At 37.8% G+C, this 22,500-nt stretch overlaps 3 protein-coding genes across 3 annotated transcripts in view; 1 reads left to right on the top strand and 2 right to left on the bottom strand.

The window, feature by feature from the left end:
* Positions 1-1,233, top strand: part of LOC144442821 (uncharacterized) — a 5,672-nt gene extending 4,439 nt beyond the window's left edge. The window contains exon 6 of the mRNA XM_078132194.1: positions 1-1,233. This exon is cut by the window's left edge and continues 70 nt beyond it. Within this exon, the coding sequence (XP_077988320.1) occupies positions 1-233 (233 nt within the window). The 3' untranslated portion in view covers positions 234-1,233.
* Positions 1,234-2,961: 1,728 nt separating this feature from the next.
* On the bottom strand, positions 2,962-9,163 carry LOC144442822 (uncharacterized). The gene is made up of 6 exons (XM_078132195.1): positions 9,006-9,163; positions 6,165-6,249; positions 5,624-5,689; positions 4,764-4,923; positions 3,895-4,052; positions 2,962-3,535 (listed from the first exon to the last, which is right to left on the bottom strand). The coding sequence occupies exons 2-6, from the start codon at positions 6,225-6,227 to the stop codon at positions 3,239-3,241; spliced, it is 744 nt and encodes a 247-aa protein (XP_077988321.1). The 5' UTR covers positions 6,228-6,249; positions 9,006-9,163; the 3' UTR covers positions 2,962-3,238.
* A 2,447-nt stretch (positions 9,164-11,610) lies between these two features.
* LOC144442771 (carotenoid-cleaving dioxygenase, mitochondrial-like) lies at positions 11,611-19,403 on the bottom strand. The gene is made up of 8 exons (XM_078132144.1): positions 19,292-19,403; positions 17,986-18,386; positions 16,825-16,963; positions 15,948-16,408; positions 15,197-15,311; positions 14,357-14,442; positions 13,480-13,591; positions 11,611-12,558 (listed from the first exon to the last, which is right to left on the bottom strand). Exons 1-8 carry the CDS (start codon positions 19,389-19,391, stop codon positions 12,359-12,361), a joined length of 1,614 nt encoding a protein of 537 aa, XP_077988270.1. The 5' UTR covers positions 19,392-19,403; the 3' UTR covers positions 11,611-12,358.
* Between the last annotated feature and the right edge of the window lie 3,097 nt (positions 19,404-22,500).

The following is a 22,500-nucleotide window of genomic DNA, read 5'->3' as shown; positions in this document are numbered from 1 at the left end:
CGTTGAAGTATCGTTTCCAGCTGGAATACAGAGAATCACAAGATGCGTTTTATATCCATGACTACGATGACTGGACCTACAACGGTGAAACTCACTACCATTATTTGTTTTGGCATAAAGATGGTAGTCTTTCCAGAAGAAAGAAATTACCACATCAGCGCGAGCCAAATCCTAATTTGAGATTTCTCATGAAAAACTACAGAGATGAATCAGACGTTACCGACTTTGCTTGATTTAAGATTATTTGATCTAATTTTGTCCATTCACAGACAAGGAAAAAAGGGCTTTAATTGAATTACGTTTAACGTACTAACCAGATTAAAATTGTGGTACCTTGTCATTGAATTTTTTTTTTTTTGGTGCTGTTTCCAAAACAGTTTTCCCTTTTTTTGTCCGACGCGTAGCGTACTCTCGGGTGTATGAAAAAGCATAGTAGATAAGCAAAATCGTAAAATTTGCTTTTGTACGCTGATATAGGGGGTCTTTATGTGCTTATTTTATATTTCCTTTGTAGTAGGCGTAAAATATTAGCATAAACATAGAAGACTCCCTAGTGCAACAGATAGTTAATTGTGATTGTTCAGGTATTTCGGAAATACCAACTTTCGTTGCATTTCATAGAGTACATTGAACTTTTAAATGTAATATATACCATTTCCAGACATCATATGGATACAAAATTCCATAAAAACGTAGTCATTTTTAGAGGATTGTGACGAGGGACTATTACCCTGTCAATTGAGACATTTTAAATTATTTTACCTACACAATTCCTCGTGCCAATGTATTTTGGAGATAGTTTTACTGAAATGTGGTTTTGTACTGTACTGTATTTTAAACTTTAACGCCAGAAACATAATGAACCATTTTTTAAACATATGAACCAACTTTTAAATTTATTACTGCACATGCACCGGGGTATTAAAATGTCGTTGCTTCATGATAGATACGTACAAATGTCCATACATTTAGTATAACATAAACAGACAGACAGAGACAGACAGACAGACAGGCAGACAGACAGACAGACAGAGACAGACAGACAGACAGACAGACAGACAGACAGACAGACAGACAGACAGAGACAGACAGACAGACAGACAGAGACAGACAGACAGACAGACAGACAGAGACAGACAGACAGAGACAGACAGACAGATAGACAGACAGACAGAGGCAGACAGACAGACATAGACAGACAGACAGACAGACAGACAGAGACAGACAGACAGACAGACAGACAGACAGACAGACAGACAGACAGACAGACAGACAGACAGACACATGTACACCCACACTTGTGGCACACACCCATATTCATGGTGATCTCCATACAGCTACACATTTACTCTGCGTCTTGATTATTACAGACTGGTTTAAATCTACTTTGTACAACAGCACAGTACAACACAATGATTGGGGGTTATAGTACACGAAACCCATCGAAACTTTTAAGATATTTATTTATGTATGTATGTATGTAGAGATCCAACATTTTAACATATAGTTGTATTCGTACATTGTTGTAGTGTCAAGGTCATGTTGAGGTCTGAAAATGGACTAATATTTGTTTCATACTTCATTAATAATAATAATTAATACACGAAATTAAACTAAATCTTCCAAGAAATGTATGCAAAGCTGCAGATTGAAGAATGTAAATTTGATTTTTTTTTCAGTTACTCTACAAATGTCCTCTTTGGGATATTACTAATTCTTGTACTTGATTGTAACAAGCTCTTTCATTTCAAGAAGCTTAAGTGCATTAGTGGCGTACAGTAATAATTTATATGAGTATTGTACTATCAATTGGTATTATTATCCATCTGTAGTTCTTTTTTTATTGTAATAGTAACTTTGTAGCGTTAGTATTTTTTGTATATATTTGCATGTTTGAGACCTGAGATCGAAATAATTTCAAATTTCGATTTTTAATAATGTAAAGTATGTCATGCAAATTCCTGCCAGACTGAGTGCAATTATAGATATATATATATATATACAACATTATAGTTTCAAGTTTGTAGTTTCTTGTTATTGTACGTTAACCAAGTTAGAAGTTGCCAGAATCTATAATTATTAGGGGTTTTTGTTATGTTTTTCTGAATTTTGATATGAAAGGGAAATTTTGCAATGTGTTGTCGCCAGAATATCTAGTATAACTTGACTGCAAGGAAACAGAAACTCAAGTTCACGAAAAAAATTGGATGATGAACTACTTTGCTAGTTTTTAATCTAACAACGTTAGCCCTACATATAATTCAACTCCGGTCTGTACACTCTAACTCTGCCGACATACCCCGGCGATCAGGAGACACCAAGGAGATACTGTACGGATGTGAAGAGGGTTGTCTGTCGCCTGAGGGCGCCCCGTCAAGGCGTATCGTATAGAATAGTAGATCGACATTAGACCACTACAGGAAACTGACTTATAGTGGTCTGAGCTAAAATACTTGTAATATACTGAATTAAATAGGTATCGACAGGACATGTAGCCGCGTCATATTGTATATGAGTGGCAGCCACACACAAATCGAAAACAGAAATCGCAAGGCATCTCCCTAAGATTCAAGCCCATAAAAAATGTTTTGGTGTGTCCTTGTCATGTAGACGAAACTTGGCAACGTAACGTTTTCGTATTTTTTGAACTTATACTTTCCAGTTACATAAAAAAACCTTCAAAGTACACCATCTAACGTGATGAGCACAGAAACCGAAACGTAAAGATATATTAACATATGTATTGACTGTCCCTTCCATTCTCACAAACCAGAGTTATTATTTCTACCACTACACTTCGAAATAAAAGTAGAGACCAGCTTGTTAAGAACCGTGCCGTAAAACGGTCGTGCTTTGCGACGATGCTCCCTTCAAATTTGTTCGTATGTTTCATATCATTCACAATAGTCCATGTCGGGGGGGGGGGGGTCAGGCTACACTTCCAAAGAACTAATAAGATAATTTAATTATCATTTATTTTTTAATAAAAAACACAGCATTGTACGGCTTGGCGCTTTGTACAAAAGTAAACCAATAGAGGAAAGAAAATAACAGAACAAACACAGAGAAAATCAACAAAGGCAAAGAATGTCCGAAACAGCTTGTGTTAAAAACATAATTTATAGATATATAGGAATAAATTATTTAAACTGTCTTGGAAAGCATGGCTTTAAACTACGCTTAATAATGTCAAGTATCACGTGATCTTCCAATGGAGTAATTGTTTATTGTTATAATTCTAATCTCCCTCTCTGAGAGCTGCGTCGTTCCCAAGATGCATCATGTGGAACATCATGCCGGGATTGTTGAACGCCTGTTGTCTGAGACGACTGTTTCTCTTGACTCGTTCAATGACCCCGTCTCCATTGGACCTGAGGTAGTAAAACTCGGGGGGACTACTCCGCCACAGTTCGTTATCTCGAATCCTGAAAATTCCATTGCCGTCATACTCTAGTGTGAATTCCAGGGATATGGCCTCCTCAGCAGAAACAATTGGAGGATATTTCACATCCCTTGTTGGGTCCTTTCTATAGCCCTGTTATGAGATGAACATTTACGAAATTAGGGGGTTAGTTTTCATAAATCGATTCTCGGGGAAGGGTCACGGTTTAGAAAATAGGATTTCAGGAGAGGCTGACATTTTACATCCGGGTTAGGATTAGGTACCATAACATCAGCCGCAACGTTAAATGCAAATGTACGTATCACGTTTTCTTTCCGTACAGCGTCACACTCAAGTTTACCTATAGATTGATGATTAACTACCCTCATGTTCACAATATCTAGAAGTAAGTCATTATCTATATCAAAAGCCTGATCCAGGTCCAGCCTGCGCTGTTAAATAAAGAGTCTCAGCAAGGAATGGGAATGGGAATGCAGGGGTACATTTCATACCTTGGCTACGAGAGTCTTCTTGCCATTGTGCTCGGATGATTTCAGCATGTACACTTTACTTGAATCTTTACCGAGTCTTTCTCCTGGTATTCCAAGCCATGCACTAATATTATCAGTAATATCACTCCTACTCCGTGTCCTGTAAAACCTGAACAAGGCTGAAAAAAATCACGAGAGTTGGCTGAGTTAGTCTAAAGACCTAACAACTATTAGTTCACTTCGGTCATGGTTTAGATAAACTCCAGAGTCAAACCACGGAACCGCAAGTGACAGAAGTGTTCAGGCGGAGAACCTATCACTCTACCTGTATCGACTATGCATTAAGTAAACTGCGTCATATATTTAACATATTTCACGAAATACTCTATCTATCTATCTATCTATCTATCTATCTATCTATCTATCTATCTATCTATCTATCTATCTATCTATCTATCTATCTATCTATCTATCTATCTATCTATCTATCTATCTATCTATCTATCTATCTATCTATCTATCTATCTGTCTGCCTGCCTGTCTGTCTGTCTGTCTGTCTGTCTGTCTGTCTGTCTGTCTGTCTATCTATCTGTATATATATATATATATATATATATATATATATATATATATATATATATATATATATATATATATATAGTTTTACGGTCTATTACGCTCTGCCACTGCGGTATAGAGCACTGTCTTAGCAGATTGATACTCACCGAGTTATATATATATATATATATATATATATATATATATATATATATATATATATATATATATATATATATATCTCTCTCTCTCTCTCTCTCAAAATATTGGTTGACCCATAGATCTTTCGCTAATTTCATAATGTAGAGAGTACAAAATATAAACCCCCTTACCATTGTCACTGTCAATCCTTCCGTGTGTGTCTACTACAAGTGTGTTTGAATCAAAGTAGCTCACGGCTTTTCTTTTAATACGAAGGCAACCATCACGTCTCCTACTAAGTGTGGCATGAAATCGGATGTTATCACCATCTGTTGGCCAAAGTACCGGAGTCTGTAGATGACGAAAACAAACACATTCATAGTTACTGTATAGAAATGGAGACTGTATAAACAATACTGATGAACTAGTAATCAATACAAGGTATACATATCACGGACCACGGCCATGTTCACTTGGCTACCAATAACCATCATTTTGGATGAAGAGATTTTATCGTATTGAACGCTCACGAATGTTACATTCAAATGTCCATATCTGGAAGAGCTCAAGGTTCGTCCGTCCGCCCACCAGTCAGTCAGTCAGTCAGTCAGTCAGTCAGTCAGTCATTCAGTCAGTCAGTCAGTCAGTCAGTCAGTCAGTCAGTCATATATAGCAGTCAGTTAGTTAGTCAACCAGCCAGTCAGTCAGTTAGTCAGTCAGCCAGCCAGCCAGCCAGCCAGCCAGCCGGCCAGCCATGCTGTCTGTCTGTCTGTCTGTCTGTCTGTCTGTCTGTCTGTCTGTCTGTCTGTCTGTCTGTCTGTCTGTCTGTCTGTCTGTCTGTCTGTCTGTCTGTCTGTCTGTCTGTCTGTCTGTCTGTCTGTCTGTCCGTCCGTCCGTCCGTCCGTCCGTCCGTCCGTCCGTCCGTCCGTCTGTCTGTCTGTCTGTCTGTCTGTCTGTCTGTCTGTCTGTCTGAGGGTGCGCGTGCGTGCGTGCGTGTGTGCGCGTGCGCGCGTAGGTGTGTGTTTTACAGGTATGTATAGTAAATACCTACCGGTATTGACGATTTTTGTGGTTGCCCATTTGGTTGTTGTTCCACGGTATCGGTAAAATCGGGTGCCTAATAATAAAAAAACGGCGACGTATTATATGAAAGAAAAGTGTTTCTTGTACTAATAGTATAATATATCTGCATTCAGTAGAATATGTTAATATTGATATCAGATTTAACTATATACCGGTATGGTTTACTGGGCACGTGGCTAGCATTTGAACGCAAAAATACTATCGTAAACCTGTGGGAAGTCGTGGTAATGATCGAATAATAATTTCCACCATGACCACCGTGCACCACCAGGTACATTGTATCATGTGTATAGTGATAGGACTACAAGTGCGCCATCAACGGTATGACTGGGTCACCAAGACGATCCACCCGTCGCCATGGCGAGGAATGATGAACACACGATGGAGAGAAACCAGTGGTTAACACAACTTCGGCGTTATCTACAGGTTCAAAGGCATTTTGAACTAGAGGCTAGTACCTTTGTTTTGGTGAAATTAATTTCCAAATTCAAAGTGTACCACATACTTACACTGCCTTCTGACTGGTTGAGTGAATCAAGACTTGGGTACATCGTACGTTGCATACCAGCCATTCCTTTTTGAAAATCTTGAGACCTTTAAACAAGGAACATACCACAACAATATTAAACTTTCACTAATGTCTTTCAATTATACAGGCTTTGCTTCACAATAGTCATGACTCCTAAGTGCTTATTCCCATCGTTGTAAAACATCTCATGAATATTCATTGTTCATCCTGAACAATCATTCTGCTGACTCCCATGATGCAATGGCCCATAGCAAGGATACCCTATATTAAAAGGCACAAGATCAAATGATATTTCATTGAAATAGCAAGTTATTGCAGATGATGTAAACTCATGAAATATCTCTCAGCTCTAGAACCCATATTTTATGAAAATGTTTCTCTTTTCTGGATTGGTGTTCCCCTTCATTAATGTAGCAATCGCCCTCTATTGAACAATGGACGTATCTCCCCTAATGCATACATTGATTGATTGATTGATTGATTGATTGATTGATTGATTGATTGATTGATTGATTGATTGATTGGATGATTGAATGATTGATTGATTGATTGATTGATTGGTTGGTTGATTGATTGATTGATTGATTGATTGATTGATTGATTGATTGATTGATTGATTGATTGATTGATTGATTGATTGATTGATTGATTGATTGATTGATTGATTGATTGATTATCTGCACAAGAAATAATTACAGATCACTTGGGGAAAAATATATATATATATACAATTTATACAAGCAATGGGAGTCAGGAAATAGTTTTGCTAATCAAGTCTGACCCCTTACATTAATGGTTAATGGTTAAACATTCACGGGTGTTACTAAACGCACTTGCCCCTCCCCCAACCCCCATATCCCAATCCCAGTCATATGCTCTAACTGACGCTAACTCTAACCCTTATCACCCCTCCACATAATCATTAAAGCTCCCTGTTCATCTGAGGTAATAACCTCTTAGGAGTCATGAATATTCAGTGTGCATCTAATAAATATTCATGTCTGCTAAGACCCATGATCACTGCAAGAACAACAGAGGTGAAAAAGAGTTTCCAATGTTTGTTTCTTGGAAGCGTAAAATCACGTGGCGTGAAATCGTCAAATGACTCTCCAGACCAAAGCTTATGAAAAACAACATTTATTTCCTGGAGTGCCGTTCTCCTTTAAGGACAAATCTGATCATAAACAAGTGACGTCACAAAAAGTCCGAGGTGAGTTTAGAGGTTACAGGTCATGCGCTAAAAGACGTTACTTCCTTAATTCCTTTCACCTCAGATCGCAATTCAGTGATTTTCTATCGAGATGGCAGTCTAAAGGTTTAACTGAAAACAGATCACTGGCCACGTATCACCGCCTTCAAGTTTGCGTTATCTCTCCTCTGTTAGGTATAAAACTCACGTTTTAAAATAACTTTCGTGTAATAGTACATAGAATGTGATAGTGAATAGATGGATGCTGATTGTGTACCTACCAGATGATGTTGTTATTTTAGCAAAATATACTGGCATTTGGTTGTTGATAAGGGCGTGGTCATGGTTGCTGGGGCCAATTGTGTCAAAATGTTTTGAACAAAATGTGCAGGATGTTACCAAATTTCAGTCTCATTGACTCAAAGTACTTTCTTAGATTCACATTTTTACACCTAATTTGCACATTAGTGATGGAATCATTATGTCATGAATAAATCTTAATTTACACCCCCTAAGAACGTTCCCACCAAACTTCAGACCAATCTGCCCGGTAGCTTTTTGAGTTTAAGTTTTTTGACCAAAAATGACATTTTTTTGACCCAAATGACATACCTGTGATGCGATCATTTTACTTTGAACAATTTCCCAACTAGACACCAAACGTTATGTCCCCACCAAATACCAAGGCAATCGGTCTGGCGGTTTTGGAGTTTAAGTTGCACACACACACACACACACACACACACACACACACACACACACACACACGCACGCACGCACGCACGCACGCACGCACGCACGCACGCACGCACGCACGCACGCACGCACGCGCACGCACGCAGGCAGGCAGGCAGACAGACAGACAGACAGACAGACAGACAGACAGACAGACAGACAGACAGACATTTCACCATGCCTAGAGTACTACTGAATTTATCAATTCAGTTGTGCTCATAAAAAAATGTTTAGGAAATCCTTTCAAGGCAATCAGTTGTTCTAACAATGTCAGAGACAATTGCAAAAGATATGCACCATATACTAACATACAATGTAGTTTAATTGAGGTTAAATGTGAGTATTTTCGCTTGACAAAAAGCTTATAAGTCTGCTTGGCACTTTAAGTTCAGACCACTATAGACAATTTTCTATAGTGGTCTGACCTTTACGGAAGCAAGCTCATGTAATTCAATATTAGTGTATTTACATTTCTCTTACATGAAGTAGCAACGAATGGTGTGCACAAAACTAATTTTGCTTTTGTCATCCATTGGGTGCATTCTACAGTTACATATAAAAAAACATCCCGAAGCTGTTCATAATTATTTTGTAAGACATAATATGAAAAAAATGAACCTATCTCGCGCCTCAGATAACTTTTTCATTCTCAATTACGACGTGAACTTGCTCTCTCTACAACCGTGGGATCAGGAGTGTTCATTCCAGGGTCTAGTCCTGCTTGCATGCGGAGTAATCCGGGACTCGATTCTGACAATTGTCCGGTGTTTAGAGTCAAGTCAGTAATACAGACTCGTGCACCGTCATGTAAGCAGGACTATCCAGGGTCGTGACATGTATAAGACCCTAGAGTTGGAATTCTGGCAATTTTGAGTTGCACGTGGTCCTTGTACTTACCTATGTCAATCAATAGTAGTAAACAGTTCACTCTTCAAGTTGATGACTTACTACGGAAAAGTCGTTGAGTTTTTAGTTGCTTTAAGTTCACTCTGTTTCCCTTTCACTGATGTGACTAGTTTATTGGTTGAAGTGCAACTGAAAAAAACGGTTGCTTTGCGCATTTTTACCACTCTTTATATTATTGTAGACAAAGAAGACCAAAATAGAGTATGACGTAGTGGGGAAGTGACCCCATGAGACGATTATCCCAGAGAAATGACGAAAGATCGATTCAAAAAGTGTATACGTTTGTTTGTTTGATCACATCTGAGTGAATCGTGACACATCCGAGTCGTAAATCAGAGTGGGTGTCAAATAATGTAGCGTTGTGATCATGGTGACGACTGTGACTGATAATTATAATTAAATGACCATTTCCCCCATTTTGTAAAATTGGAGCTTACCTCATGAAAATTGGTTTTCAGTTCAGATGTTTAAGATACGAAAGCTGATACTGACATTTTACCGATCAGTAACACATTCAGTACCCCCCCCCCACCCCTTTCAGAATTTGCAAGTTTAATATGATCAAGAACAGATCATTGGTCCTGTGGCTGCTCTGATATAAATTTGCATATCGAAGAGGTTCGTAATTATGATGATGTTATCAAAGTTGTGCATGCTTAGAAATAACAAGTTGGCCTGCCCTCGCGATTACTTTGTTCTTACAGAACACGGTGTGTAAGGGGTCATAAATAGGAGAAACCATAGACAGTGGACTGTCTATGGGGTGGAGCCCATGACACCGCGATGACGTCATTTCCGCTCATTGAAAGAACGTCGTGAATGCGTAATTACAGAAAAGAAGCGAATACGTCAAGAAGGAAGTAAAACGCGCTGAATATCATTGATAGTAGCCTGAGAAGTCAGTTGATTAAAATAGAAAATTCTATGATGATGTCATTTTAAGGAGGACTTGTTTGTCACCGAAAGTAAACAAGTAAAAGTTGCAGGGATGACAAATAAATTTTGAAACGTGTTTGTCGACAGACCAGGAACTCAACAAAAATAACAATCCCGTATCACAGTCACTTGTGAGCTACTAATAATTCGCCATCCCAGGATGGTGATATTCTAGTCTAGGATGACCATAATACAAAAATAATGACGCTATATTAGGTATTTACGATATTCAAAAAATACTGTTGCCGGTGACTGTTCCGGGATGTACTACAACTCTGGAAATAATAGCATTGCGTTTGCTTGCTTGTGGCAATGAAGAATGAGACAAGTTTCAAGAAAAGACATGCACTATAATTAGTGTCAGTAACTTTTCAAAGTATAAACACCACAGGATCCCACATCCACTGACTCTGTTTACTGATTAGGACACTGCATGTGATAATGATCAAATGGGACAGTGTGGCTCATACCAGAGGCTCATACCATTAAGCTTGTGTATATTAAATACAATTAAGTATATTAAATACAATTTTGTATCAAACAACAACAACAACAACAACAACAACAACAATAACAACTTCATCTTATTATAATTCAAGCTACATACAACATGTTATTTATTGATCACTGAAATCAGTATTGAAATGTTTTTATTATTGTGTCTATCCATACATGTACTTCGAATGATTTATTATTTATTTATTTATTTATTTATTTATTTATTATTTATTTATTATTATTTATTATTTTGTATTATGATTATCCCAGCCTAGAATATTACCATCCTGGAATAGAATATTAGCTCACAGTCTAGAGCTGGTGGTTCTAACGATATCTAGCTTGAGTCATGATAATTTAATTTCAAAACTTATACATTTTATATAACAGAAAACAAGTACATGAACACTGTGTTGGTTTTCATCAATAATCCCCTGTTCAAAACTGGTAATCAATCGGTATATATGATCTGGTTATCTCAGTCGTCCGACGGACCACTCGTTCCTAAAAATCAGTGATCCTCACAGGTAAGATCACTGGATTTGCGCAACTCCGGAAGCTGAATGACGTCATCTCTATATATGACATGACTTGTTTGTTCGTGTTTGTTCAAAACAACTTGTACATGTATACATGACGTCATTCTTCAGGGTGATTTGTGTGATAGACAATACAACGTTGGATGATGTCATCTTTAAAAAATGTTCGTTCAAAGTAAAATAAATTGTATGATGTCATATCGTCCGCTATATCCTCAAAGAATCTCCGCCAAATATTGCGGTATTGCAGTACTTCCGAGAACGGTTCCAGGCCACACCTAGTATTACAACCAAATGTAGACCATGTCTAAAATTCTATACACTGGTTATACACTTTTTTTTCCAACTGAGTGACTCGCATTTTACAGTCTCCACTGCATGTTGGTACTTGAAATGGCAATTTTGAATAACAAAAATAATTTCTCCACCCCCCCCCCACCCCCAGCACAAAATTCTAACCACATCCTCACGGCACTCATTTATTTTTATGTCGACTGAACGAAGACAAGTGTTTGGGAAATAACAAGAATATTTTATTAATCACGTACGACGTATCAAAATCATAGTTACATGAAAAAAAATCACTTTCTTAGTTTTAAAAAATTAAAAATATTTCACTGTATTATAACTCCTTACATTTGTATGTTTCTATAGTTTAATAATATCACGTACATTCATTCTCACATTGTACAAAAATACTACGGCTTTTCGGTTCTCCAGTCAACATGGGTTGGCCAACTTGAAATATTACTGGAGAATTTTGTGTCGGCTTTGAAAACTATTTCTGGCATATTCATAATAATCTCGATTTTTCTAATAACTGTGTCGGGTTCAAAAACGACTTAAGAAATCCAAATTTCCAATTATCTAATTTGTACACGTGTAAATGACTTTCAAAATAATTCAAGCGATTGCACAGAGAGGCATGAGAACACGCTAAATCCTTTTATAGGTTTTAGTCTTTCTTGTTTCACGGAAAAAAATCTCCATTTATCTGGATTACTATATATGCATACATGTAATTTCTTATACTGAGCTTGCTGAATGCTGATTGGTCGATAGTCTGATAATGAACGCACGAATAAAACCGACATCTTTTGGAATCGCATGTACTATTGGCGTAGAGGGCGCAAGCGATTGTGCTGAGGCATGCATTCGCAACAGATCATTGCACTCCTGTGAACTCCACCATGGCACCGTATCATCTCTTTTTATCGTTCCATGACGTATCTCAAAGGTAACATAATGTTCAATTCTCAATGCCATTTTCTTTCTTAAACATTTTACCGTGGATGATATTAGCATGTTAATAATTAATGTCAAAACAAGATATCAAAGCCGTCAGTCTCTACTTCAACTCCATACAGCGGATCAGTCGTCTTCAGTCATCGTACATTTTTCTCTCATGAAAGGCGGTTCCTTTGAATCATCAACAAATATACTGTGTATATGGGAAGGAATGTATACAGGAACTTCTGCCCTTGCTATTTCAGTGAAGGTTTTAGCATCAAGGATTATCAAGTATGGCCAATAATCTTGTCGTGTACTTAGCATGCATGCAATTATCACTCCTGAAAAGAAGAAGAAAAACACAGGGTTTCAAATATATATAACGGGTTTGAAAAGAAAACAACTCCTTTTGCCTAGGGTTTAAAATAACTGTATTATCCGATGTTTCGTCCATACACAGATGGCCTTCGTCGGGGAATAATGTTAGAGCCTTACTTCCACCCAGCGCACAAGCAATTTCTCGTGGTTCCAACAATATTCCTTGAAGGGGGCCATCTGTGTATGATCGAAACGTCGGATAATAAAGCCATTGTAAACCGTAGACAAACAGACTTGTTTTCCTTTCAAACCCATTCCAATTATTTTCAAGTCCATGTCTCCTATCTGGTACATCATGTATGTATGTATGTATGTATGTATGTATGTATGTATGTATGTATGCATGTATGTATGTATGTGTGTATGTGTGTGTGTGTGTATGTATGTATGTATGTATGTATGTATGTATGTATGTATGTATGTATGTATGTATCTATCTATGTATGTATGTATCTATGTATGTATGTATGTATGTATGTATGTATGTATGCATGTATGTATGTATGTGTGTATGTGTGTGTGTGTATGTATGTATGTATGTATGTATATATGTATGTATGTATGTATGTATGTATGTATGTATGTATGTATCTATCTATGTATGTATGTATCTATGTATGTATGTATGTATGTAATCTCAGTGTTAGGAACGTGTCATTACCAATATATATATATATTGACCCCTTGATGTGAAGAATGATGTCAACTGTGCGTGACGTTAACGCAGACCTTCAACGATTAGAAACAATGTATGATTGTTGAGATTAGATTAGAACAGTCGAGGCTAGTCTAGTCGGTGGGTTATTGTTCCAGGAGTGTCCTTCTTACTGTATCTAGGTTCAAAGGTCAAATAAACATCAGACCACTCTAGAGAATAAACGTACCGTCGTCTTCACTGGAGGGATTTGGTGAACCAACAAACACTGGTTCCGATGCTATGTAATGTTCTTCACTCCACACCTTGTATGTTTTATCTTCGAAATCACACTTTCCTAACTGTTTTAGAAGTAACCAAAATAAAGTGAAGTTTACAAACAAATTTCTGAATAATTGTACTTGTACTTTAGAAAATGCTCGTGTACAGGATTGCAGAATTGAACTTTTCAACATAGCTTACAGATCTAGATATCTTCAGATTACAGGAGAAATGTGACGAAACCTGATTGGACATCGTCATAAACTACACCCTCTTTTACGGCACCGTCCAAGACGCTTTCGCAGTGTCGCGAAACAAATATCAGCTCTGCTTTGCGACAATGTGAATGGCCTATCGTAGTTATTTCGATACATTCTGCACAGATTAAGAAAACAGTTACAGAGCCAAATAGGAACAAATAGGGAACTTGCAAATCCGCCATGTTAAATGTTGCATCATGGGAAATGTGATAATAAATACTAATCAAATAGTATTGTAAACAATAATGTTACATTGTTTTTAACCACAAATGACCAATTCATAGTCACCCTGACCATTGTGGGAGGTTCATTTTATCGGTAGCTCCTGATTAGGTATTACGATAACCACAGCTAATAATCCCATAATCCTTTGAGTCTGAGCATGCTCAGTCTGGATTGCAACTAGTTCCCTATTGCAGGTGGATGAAACTTTCGTAAAAGTCACGTGTTTATGGTGTTGCTATTTTAGTATTAATTGTTTCACACTCTTTCTTCAAATTATCCGTTGTGACTTTGTTGCATATAAATACACAATGGGATTATTGCAATATGTGAAAATAAAGTACATTACGAGAATCAACTTACCGCATAAGTCCCTTGCACATATCCGTACGCATAGCGATATTTCTTGCCGTTGTAATTTTCATAGTTGATTCTCGGTAATTCAAAACCTGCATTTAAACAAAAATAAACGTTAAAATTTGGAAGTTGGTCTGACTGGAGAGAAAATGGGTTCAGACACTCTAGTTTTACCAGAGTAGTCATTTGAAACTACTTTGAAACATATGAAGTAAAGGTGTTCTCTTAAATGTTTTTGAGAGGCAATGTTGTGATTAGGTGATCAGGACTGTCTGTCTGTCTGTCTGTCTGTCTGTTTATTTGTTTGCTTGTCTGTCTGTCTGTCTGTCTGTCTGTTTGTCTGTCTTAAATGCCACTGGGGTGATCGCAATGACAGTTGATACACAACTATGTAACAGTTACCACAAGAACTGATTGTATATTGCGTAAAATCCGTTTTTTGTCAAGAATATTTTGTTTGACAATTCTAACGTTTGCTAAGGTTTTGAAACATTGAAAATATGATTACATTTTTGTAGTAAAACTTTACGGAACACAGTATATGTTTTGCACTTGTTGATTTCTCAATACCATTATTGAATTTAACTGCATCAATTCATTTTCAATACTCGTGTGGGAAACAACATGAGTAATATTGAGTATTTGACACAAAATATGCTAAATAAGACACCGTAAAAGAGTACAACTTGACGCAGGCGCGATTATTACCATGGGCCTCGGTTTCTGTTTGAACGTCAATTCTTTTCAATTAACGCAAGACGGTCAGTGACGTGTGAAGTTTTGGAACCGGCGTTGCGACTAAGGATAATCGGTTGTCTATTAAACGTCTCACATTTAAATACTTACCTGGCAGAGTTTCAAACAGTTTCTCGAAAGTAATATGAATATTGCCACCTTTTTGGAGACACGCTGTTGATGTTGTGTAGTCTAACGTGACTAGATTTCTTCCAACCTTAACTTCCTGCAAAAAAAGCATAATATATCTGAACTATTCCGACATCATAATTAAAATATTTCGTTTTCGTTTGGTTTCACCATTTTGAGCCCTGATAGAATTAAATTTATCAGTCTAGATACTTGTTCTCATGTTCTGCCCAGCGTCGTTCATTGATTGGTTTAAGAACCCGTTGCTAGATCTTGACAAAGTTGGAACGTTATCAAGATTGGAAAAAAGTATGTATGGACCCTGCTAGGTCTCCTCCTTATCCCTATTAACACTTTTCTGTCTGTCTGTCTGTCTGTCTGTCTGTCTGTCTGTGTGTGTGTGTGTGTGTGTGTGTGTGTGTGTGCCAGTGTTCGTCTGTTTATCATCAGACCACTATATAAAATAAATTTCTAGTGGTCTGAGGTCTGTCTAACTGTCGAATTCAATGATAATTCATCAGTCATTGCGTCCACATATAAGTACATCTGTATCTGCAATCATCATGTCATCCATGATATCATTCATTCATCCAGTCACTCATCCCTCCCTCCCTCCATCTCGCTCTCCTCCACCCCCTCCCCCATTCACGTTGACCTTTCTTTACACGTTACTTGGCAGTTGGTCCTACCACTGCATCATATTTCTCATTACAATACTAGTGAACTGTCTCACCTTCAAGTTTTGGGTCAAAGGCAGCACATATCGACGCACTTCGGAATCGGCATAAGGTTTAATCTTCGGATCACGAAGCACAGACAAACTGCCCTCCTGAAACACTTGTGGGTTGTTGTACCCACAGAGGTCAACGACCAGTTGGTCGTTCTCCTCGTATGCATTTATAAAATGAAAACAGAAGAAGGCATCGCTGACGTACTGCGTCTCCAACACTTCCCCTGTATCTCTTCGAACAATGTGAAATCTAGCTGGTTTATTGGCGTGGTAGTCCATGGAGTCTGTCATCGGAACACCTCGGAGCTTATAGGTGAGTATTTTCAGAACACTTATTACCAATGGTTGCTCCAGGAACACGATATAATTGTCAGAAATCCCGAAGCTGTGATAGTAAGAAGGTGCACCCATGTTACGCGCTGGTATTGAACAAATGATACGTGCTCCTGCCAGGGGGTCTTTACCTGTTTCAAGATTGAAAATAGGAATACAGATTATTATAGGATATTGCAGAACTGCAGCCCAAAATCGTGGATCGATACAAATCATACACATTAATTATGTACATATTATTATTCGAATATTCATAATATCTTTCCTACACAATTGCAGAAGAGTGAGACTCTGTATGAAAAGTTAATCCCGAAAATGTCAACTATTTTTAACTTTACTTTTTGGCCGGGGACATTTTACGTGTTTTTGCATACGGTAGATAATTACAATCATCAAACACAAGATAAGTTGGTCGGCGTCAGTTATCAGCTGATTTTCAACTTTATTTTAGACCGAGCACATTTAATTGTTTTTACAGTAGCTGCAATCATCACACACAAGCCGGTCGGTTGTCGTCAGCTGCAAAGACATATTTGTTGATACGTACCTCTTTGTGGCGGACCAATCTGAATAATGTTATAGGTCGTTTTAGACCCATAACTACTGCCAATGTTGTACGTCCAGTCGTCTACTTGATGTGGATGGGCTGTGGCTCCATTGACAGCGATGTATCTGCTTAAATCTACCTATTACAGAAAACACGTTAACTGTGTGATCACATTTAATCTTCGAATTTAAAGTAATCCTGAGATACGATAATTTATTACATCGATATGACGTAATTGAACGTAATGTTGCATTTTTAAATGACATAGTGGAGTTGTTATACATTGCAAATCATTGACATACAGACACACATCTTGCAGAATTTAAACCCTTTAAGTAATGCATAGTCCCATTTCCATTTTACAAGTTCTTGTTGTATGTCCTCACACACGAAATATGGATTTGCCATCGCTTTGTCGTTTAGCCTCACTTTCAGCTTACATTTCTTAATCTTTGAATTAGGGTGCTGCCGAGTCCCCTGATAGTGGTCTGGAAAGAAGGTCAATGACTTCATATATGTGTGCATGACAGATTTAGTTATTTAAAACGTATTGTCTGAAATGTTGTGTTCAAAATACAAGAGTTGTAAATGATGAAACGGGCAGGGCTTTGATTCCTACTTTTTAGTCTCATACATGTATGTTCCTTTGGTACTTTCCGTGATATTGCTTTGAAGTCTGTGAGGATTCAATATTTACTCATACATCTATGGAAAAGACGTGTAGTCTGAATATTAGTATTCATATTCATAATACAGATGTCTAAAATTGGCAGTAGTTGTGAAAAAGGCAAATATTTTTTATTAGCTGCACCTCTCAAATCAAGCTCCTGGGTGCGTGCCCTATCCAAGGCCTCATTCCGACTGCACCTAAGCTAAAGTATAACTGCCAACATCAGAATGTAGACGAATGGAACCTGTTGCAACCAGGGAAAGTAAGCAAATTAATAACACTTGACAGAGCATGTTGGCACAGCAGAGACTTGTATTACGCATCGTGGTTTGATAAGAACAGTTTAAGCCTCTTTATGTGTACATAAAATGCCAGGGGAACTGGAAATGTGTTTGTGAATAACTCAGCAAAGTTGCCATAAAACTGTTCTTGTCAAATGATAGAATGTAATACAAGACTCTGTACTTCCAATATGCTGTGTATATATTTACCTTCTCTTTGGTTTCCAAGGTTTCTTTGTCAACTTTGTACACGAAGTTGGACTCTGTAGCAACGAAGAAATCTTCTCCAATTTGGATCCAGTTTACGTTGCAGTTGTCACTCGGTTTGTCCTGGCTGAAGCGTGAGAAGAAACGCTTGAAGATATTCTTGCAAGGATCAGGATGAGCCACGGTCCCAAACTCTGACATCACGATACGATTATTTGCCACATTTTCTTTGTATCGTTCACTCTGGAGGAACTTAGACTGATAGGTGACGTCACCATTTCGAATATTGAATTTATGCATCAAAGCTGAACCATCAAAAAAGTGGTGATATGAATCCCTACCAAATTCAAATCGTCCTGGTCCGTTTCTTAGTAGGCATCCGCTTAACCATTTTGGTATCTCACCTGGAAGGCGGAAGACAAGGGGATACTTTTTCCTTTAGAAGACAGAATATATCATTGGTATAACAGTAAAGCTATTGGCGGCCGGGGATGAAATCCATGCAATTTTATATTTTATATCATTTGTTTGTAACAATGCAGCAATAACGCAGCATATTTTTTGGCATTACAGTTTATGTACAATTGATTCCATAGTGAGGAGTTTCAGGACTGTAAATTTTTGACACGTATGATAAATTACGTCATCGGATTGTTTATAAGTTATATCCTAATACCAGGTTTGAGTTTAGTCAGTTGCAAGTAATGGTTAAGTATACATCAGTATGCAGAATACGGGGAGTACCTTTTAATATGCAGAAAAAAAATTACACGCCAAAAAACATATAAAAATCAGCTTGTGTCCCTTTAAATTTGGTGTTTGTTTGTTCCGTAGTCCTGTATGCATACCGGGACGGCACAGTCACTTGTGAACTAATATATCACCACCCTGGAATGAAATATTAGTTCACAAGTGACTGTGCGTGACGGAGTCATTCAGGACTCGATTCTGACAATTGTCTCTCCCTTGTGTTGAAGGTCATGTCAGTAATCTAGACCCGTGACGTGCGCACCGTTCCGTTGTTCAACCTTCACAGTGCAGTGTTACACCAGCAAGACAAAATACAGCAGCAAAGCTGGAAACTCGGACGAATATCTTTTATCAACAAAAATTCGTCACCACCGTCAGTATGACAGTACAGAAATGTGTATAGAATTAGGAACTGTCACAAACATATACAATATACACAATAACAAATACTTGGAACTGTTTCACCTGGCTGTTTCCTCCCCGGATAGGTAATTACGTCCCGTCACGGAATGGTCCCGTGCATGGAAAGCAACGTGGTTTCTAACTAAACAACACTCACCTCGTACGGTTGTTTTGATTGGCGTAGCATATTCCTTCTCTGCAGAGCGAAAAACGTTGGCTATTGAAGCCGTGCACGATGCATCGGTAGGCTTTGACATGTTTTTCAATGCTGTGCCTTTGACAAAATGACTTACTTGGGGTCAATGTTACCCAAAATGCATTGTACTCTTCAGTATCCGACTCGACTGCTTGCGGAGTGTTGATTTATGATCGAAGGTCAGCTACCTTTTAATCACAAAGCAGGAGCATACGTACTTCAAACAAAAAGTAAGAAGATTGGATGGCAGATAGGACAAAAATCAGGCCTGGGAAGCGGGGGGGGGGCAACCTGGAATATTTAAATTGATCTCAGGAACGTATTGCACTTTGTTAATTTCCTTCATATATTATTATGATCAATTCATGAGTGACAGTATTAACAAAACGTGGAAAAAAATAGTGAGATTATAAACAAAAATTGTACAAAAATTCTTAACAAAATTGAATGTGAAACACGGAATGCCACAAGTAATACCATTAACTATTTAAACGTGAGTCGATAGCTGATGAATTCAAAAATTGGGGTTTTTTCACGAGTATTAGCTAAAAATGTGCTTGAAATGAATCTAGATAATTATGATGAAACACAACACAACACAACACAACACAACAAAACACAACACAACACAACACAACACAACACAGCACAGCACAACACTGCACAACACAACACAACACAACACAACACAACACAGCACAGCACAGCACAGCACAACACAGCACAACACTGCACAGCACAACACTGCACAGCACTGCACTGCACTGCAACACAGCCCTGCACTGCACAATACAACACAACACAACACAACACAACACAACACAACACAACACAGCACAGCACAGCACAGCACAACACAACACAACACAACACAACACAACACAACACAACATAGCACAGCTGTTGATCACAGTTTAATACCTCTCCTGTCCTCTATATTTGCTTTATTGAACAATAGAACGTCGTCCTTGTGTTATGCATTACACTCAGATAGATCTCTCTAATCCCCGGTTCCAATCTCAAATACGATCGAAAGACCAGAGACAGTATCGATCTAACTAAGTCACACACATTACGTGGACCTGATTTTGTATCCATCGGGTTCAAAGGTCACACACGTTTGTTTGTTTGATTGATTGATTGATTGATTGATTGATTGATTGATTGATTGATTGATTGATTAATTGATTGATTGATTGATTGATTGATTGATTGATTGATTGATTGATTGATTGATTGATTGATTGACGTGGTGACTTTATTTGACCAAATATGTTTTTTTTTTCTTGAGATGGACTATTCCGCATATTTCCACCAGATATACAAGCCTACCTGTAGATGTGAGAACGGATTATTTTTTTTTCATTTTCTGCGCACATATTTTGAATTTCGAATGTTAGTCGCGAAGAGAACATCATCTAAATTTGTAATTCAAAATGTCACAGCTCAGAATTATAAGGTCGTCAGCCGTTGTCACGTGTACAGGTAGGCTAGGTTACATGTCCGTATATGGAATGACTGTTGTGCCAGGGCCACTGAGTACTGGAGGATGCATGTAATATGACTTAGAATCAGACTTGATCTGGACTGAGTGTGAATGATTACATGTATTAGACTGAAATGATTAGAAAGTCAAGTTTGCGACAATTTATTCACAACACCGCCATCTAGTGGTGAACAGGAATCATCGTCAGGTTGTCCTTGGAAAGCAAAAACGTTGGGTGTGTATCAACGAACATGATTAGAAAGATAAATTGGAGTACTACTATTCAGAGGTGATTTAATTTTAGTTTATCAAAGTTTAAGACAAACCTAAAGAAATTTGTAACTTTGTTTTTGTACGTACCTCGGCTCAAGATTGTGTATCAACACAATAAAGTAGGTCAGATCACATGATTACCAATCGTATACAATGATTAGATTTTAGACTTCTTATGTAACATTCGCGCAAGCTCATCTAGGCTGACAGATCAGCCGTTGTGAGCGCGGTCTAATCTCCCTTTCCCCAAACATTTTTAGCACAATTGAACTGATAAGGTTCAGCAGTACTACAGGCATGACAACGTGTCTGTCTGTCTGTATGTATGTATGTATGTCTGTCTGTCTGTCTGGATGTCTGGATGTGTGTGTAAACAACTTAAAGTAAAACATCACTGGACCGACTGCCATGATATTTGGTGTGTATATTACCTTGTATTGGGTGTCCAGTTGGGAAATTGTTCGAATGAAAATGATCTTACCACCGGTGTGTTCAAAAACCTGAAACTCCAAAACTACTCAGCAGATTGATCTGAAAATTTATTGGAACTTTCTTAGAGGTGTTTAGATTAAGAATTGTTCATGACATGATGATCCCATCAGTAATATGCAAAGTAAGTATAAAATTGGTCTTTTTTGGTAAAAAAAAATCTTTAACTTCAAAACTACGGAGAAGACTAGGTTGAAATGCGGTTGGAACGTTCTTCAGGATGTTTATATTAAGTATTGTTCATGACATGATGATTCCATCAGTGATATGCAAAGGAGGGCTAAGATGTGTCTTTTTGGTCAAAAATCTATAATTCCAAAATTATGGAGCAGATTAGGTTGAAATATGATGGAAACGTTCTTAATGGAGTTTAGATTAATTAAGAATTGTTCATGACATGATGATTCCATCAGTGATATGCAAATTAGGTCTAAAATCCCAATTTTGGTCAAAACTTAATATCTTGAAACTGCATGGTGAATGAGTTGAAACTTGGTGGTGATGTTCCTGGAGGTATTATTCTGCAGTTGAAAACATTTCGACACAAAAGGCTCAAGCAACCATGACCATACCCTTAGCAACAGTGAAAGGACGATGCATATTAGGATAACATCAGGGATGGGTAGGTAAGTGACTTAAAATGCACAAAATGTATGGAAATATGCCTAGCTACAGGACTACACCTATAGCAACAGCTAAATGGTGGTTTGTATTGCAAAGATGGAAAGTGGGAAGGGTGTGTGTGTGTGTGTGTGTGTGTGTGTGTGTGTGTGTGTGTGTGTGTGTGTGCGTGCGTGCGCGCGTGTGCGTGTGCATGTGCATGTGTATCTCAAAATGAAACCTTGTGACCTTGTCATCAGGCTGATTGATCTTGATAGTTTGGGCAAGCTTTTCCAACAAAAAGAATTATAAAAAAAGAATA

Source organism: Glandiceps talaboti, chromosome 11 (genome assembly GCF_964340395.1).
Source record: "Glandiceps talaboti chromosome 11, keGlaTala1.1, whole genome shotgun sequence".
Classification (NCBI taxonomy): Eukaryota; Metazoa; Hemichordata; class Enteropneusta; family Spengelidae; genus Glandiceps; species Glandiceps talaboti.
This window is presented reverse-complemented; position numbering and strand designations above follow the sequence as displayed.

Bases quoted from the DNA above. Each gene is read 5' to 3' on its own strand.
- LOC144442771 (XM_078132144.1), bottom strand. From the start codon at position 19,391: ATGTCAAAGCCTACCGATGCATCGTGCACGGCTTCAATAGCCAACGTT. The intron at 18,387-19,291 runs GTGAGTGTTGTT...TCCGCCTTCCAG, and splicing joins AATCAAAACAACCGTACGAG to GTGAGATACCAAAATGGTTA. The intron at 15,312-15,947 runs GTGAGACAGTTC...CTTTTTTTGCAG, and splicing joins CTTTGACCCAAAACTTGAAG to GAAGTTAAGGTTGGAAGAAA.
- LOC144442822 (XM_078132195.1), bottom strand. From the start codon at position 6,227: ATGGCTGGTATGCAACGTACGATGTACCCAAGTCTTGATTCACTCAAC. The intron at 4,924-5,623 runs GTAGGTATTTAC...CGTCATCTACAG, and splicing joins CACAAAAATCGTCAATACCG to ACTCCGGTACTTTGGCCAAC. The intron at 4,053-4,763 runs GTAAGGGGGTTT...GATTTTTTTCAG, and splicing joins AAGGATTGACAGTGACAATG to CCTTGTTCAGGTTTTACAGG.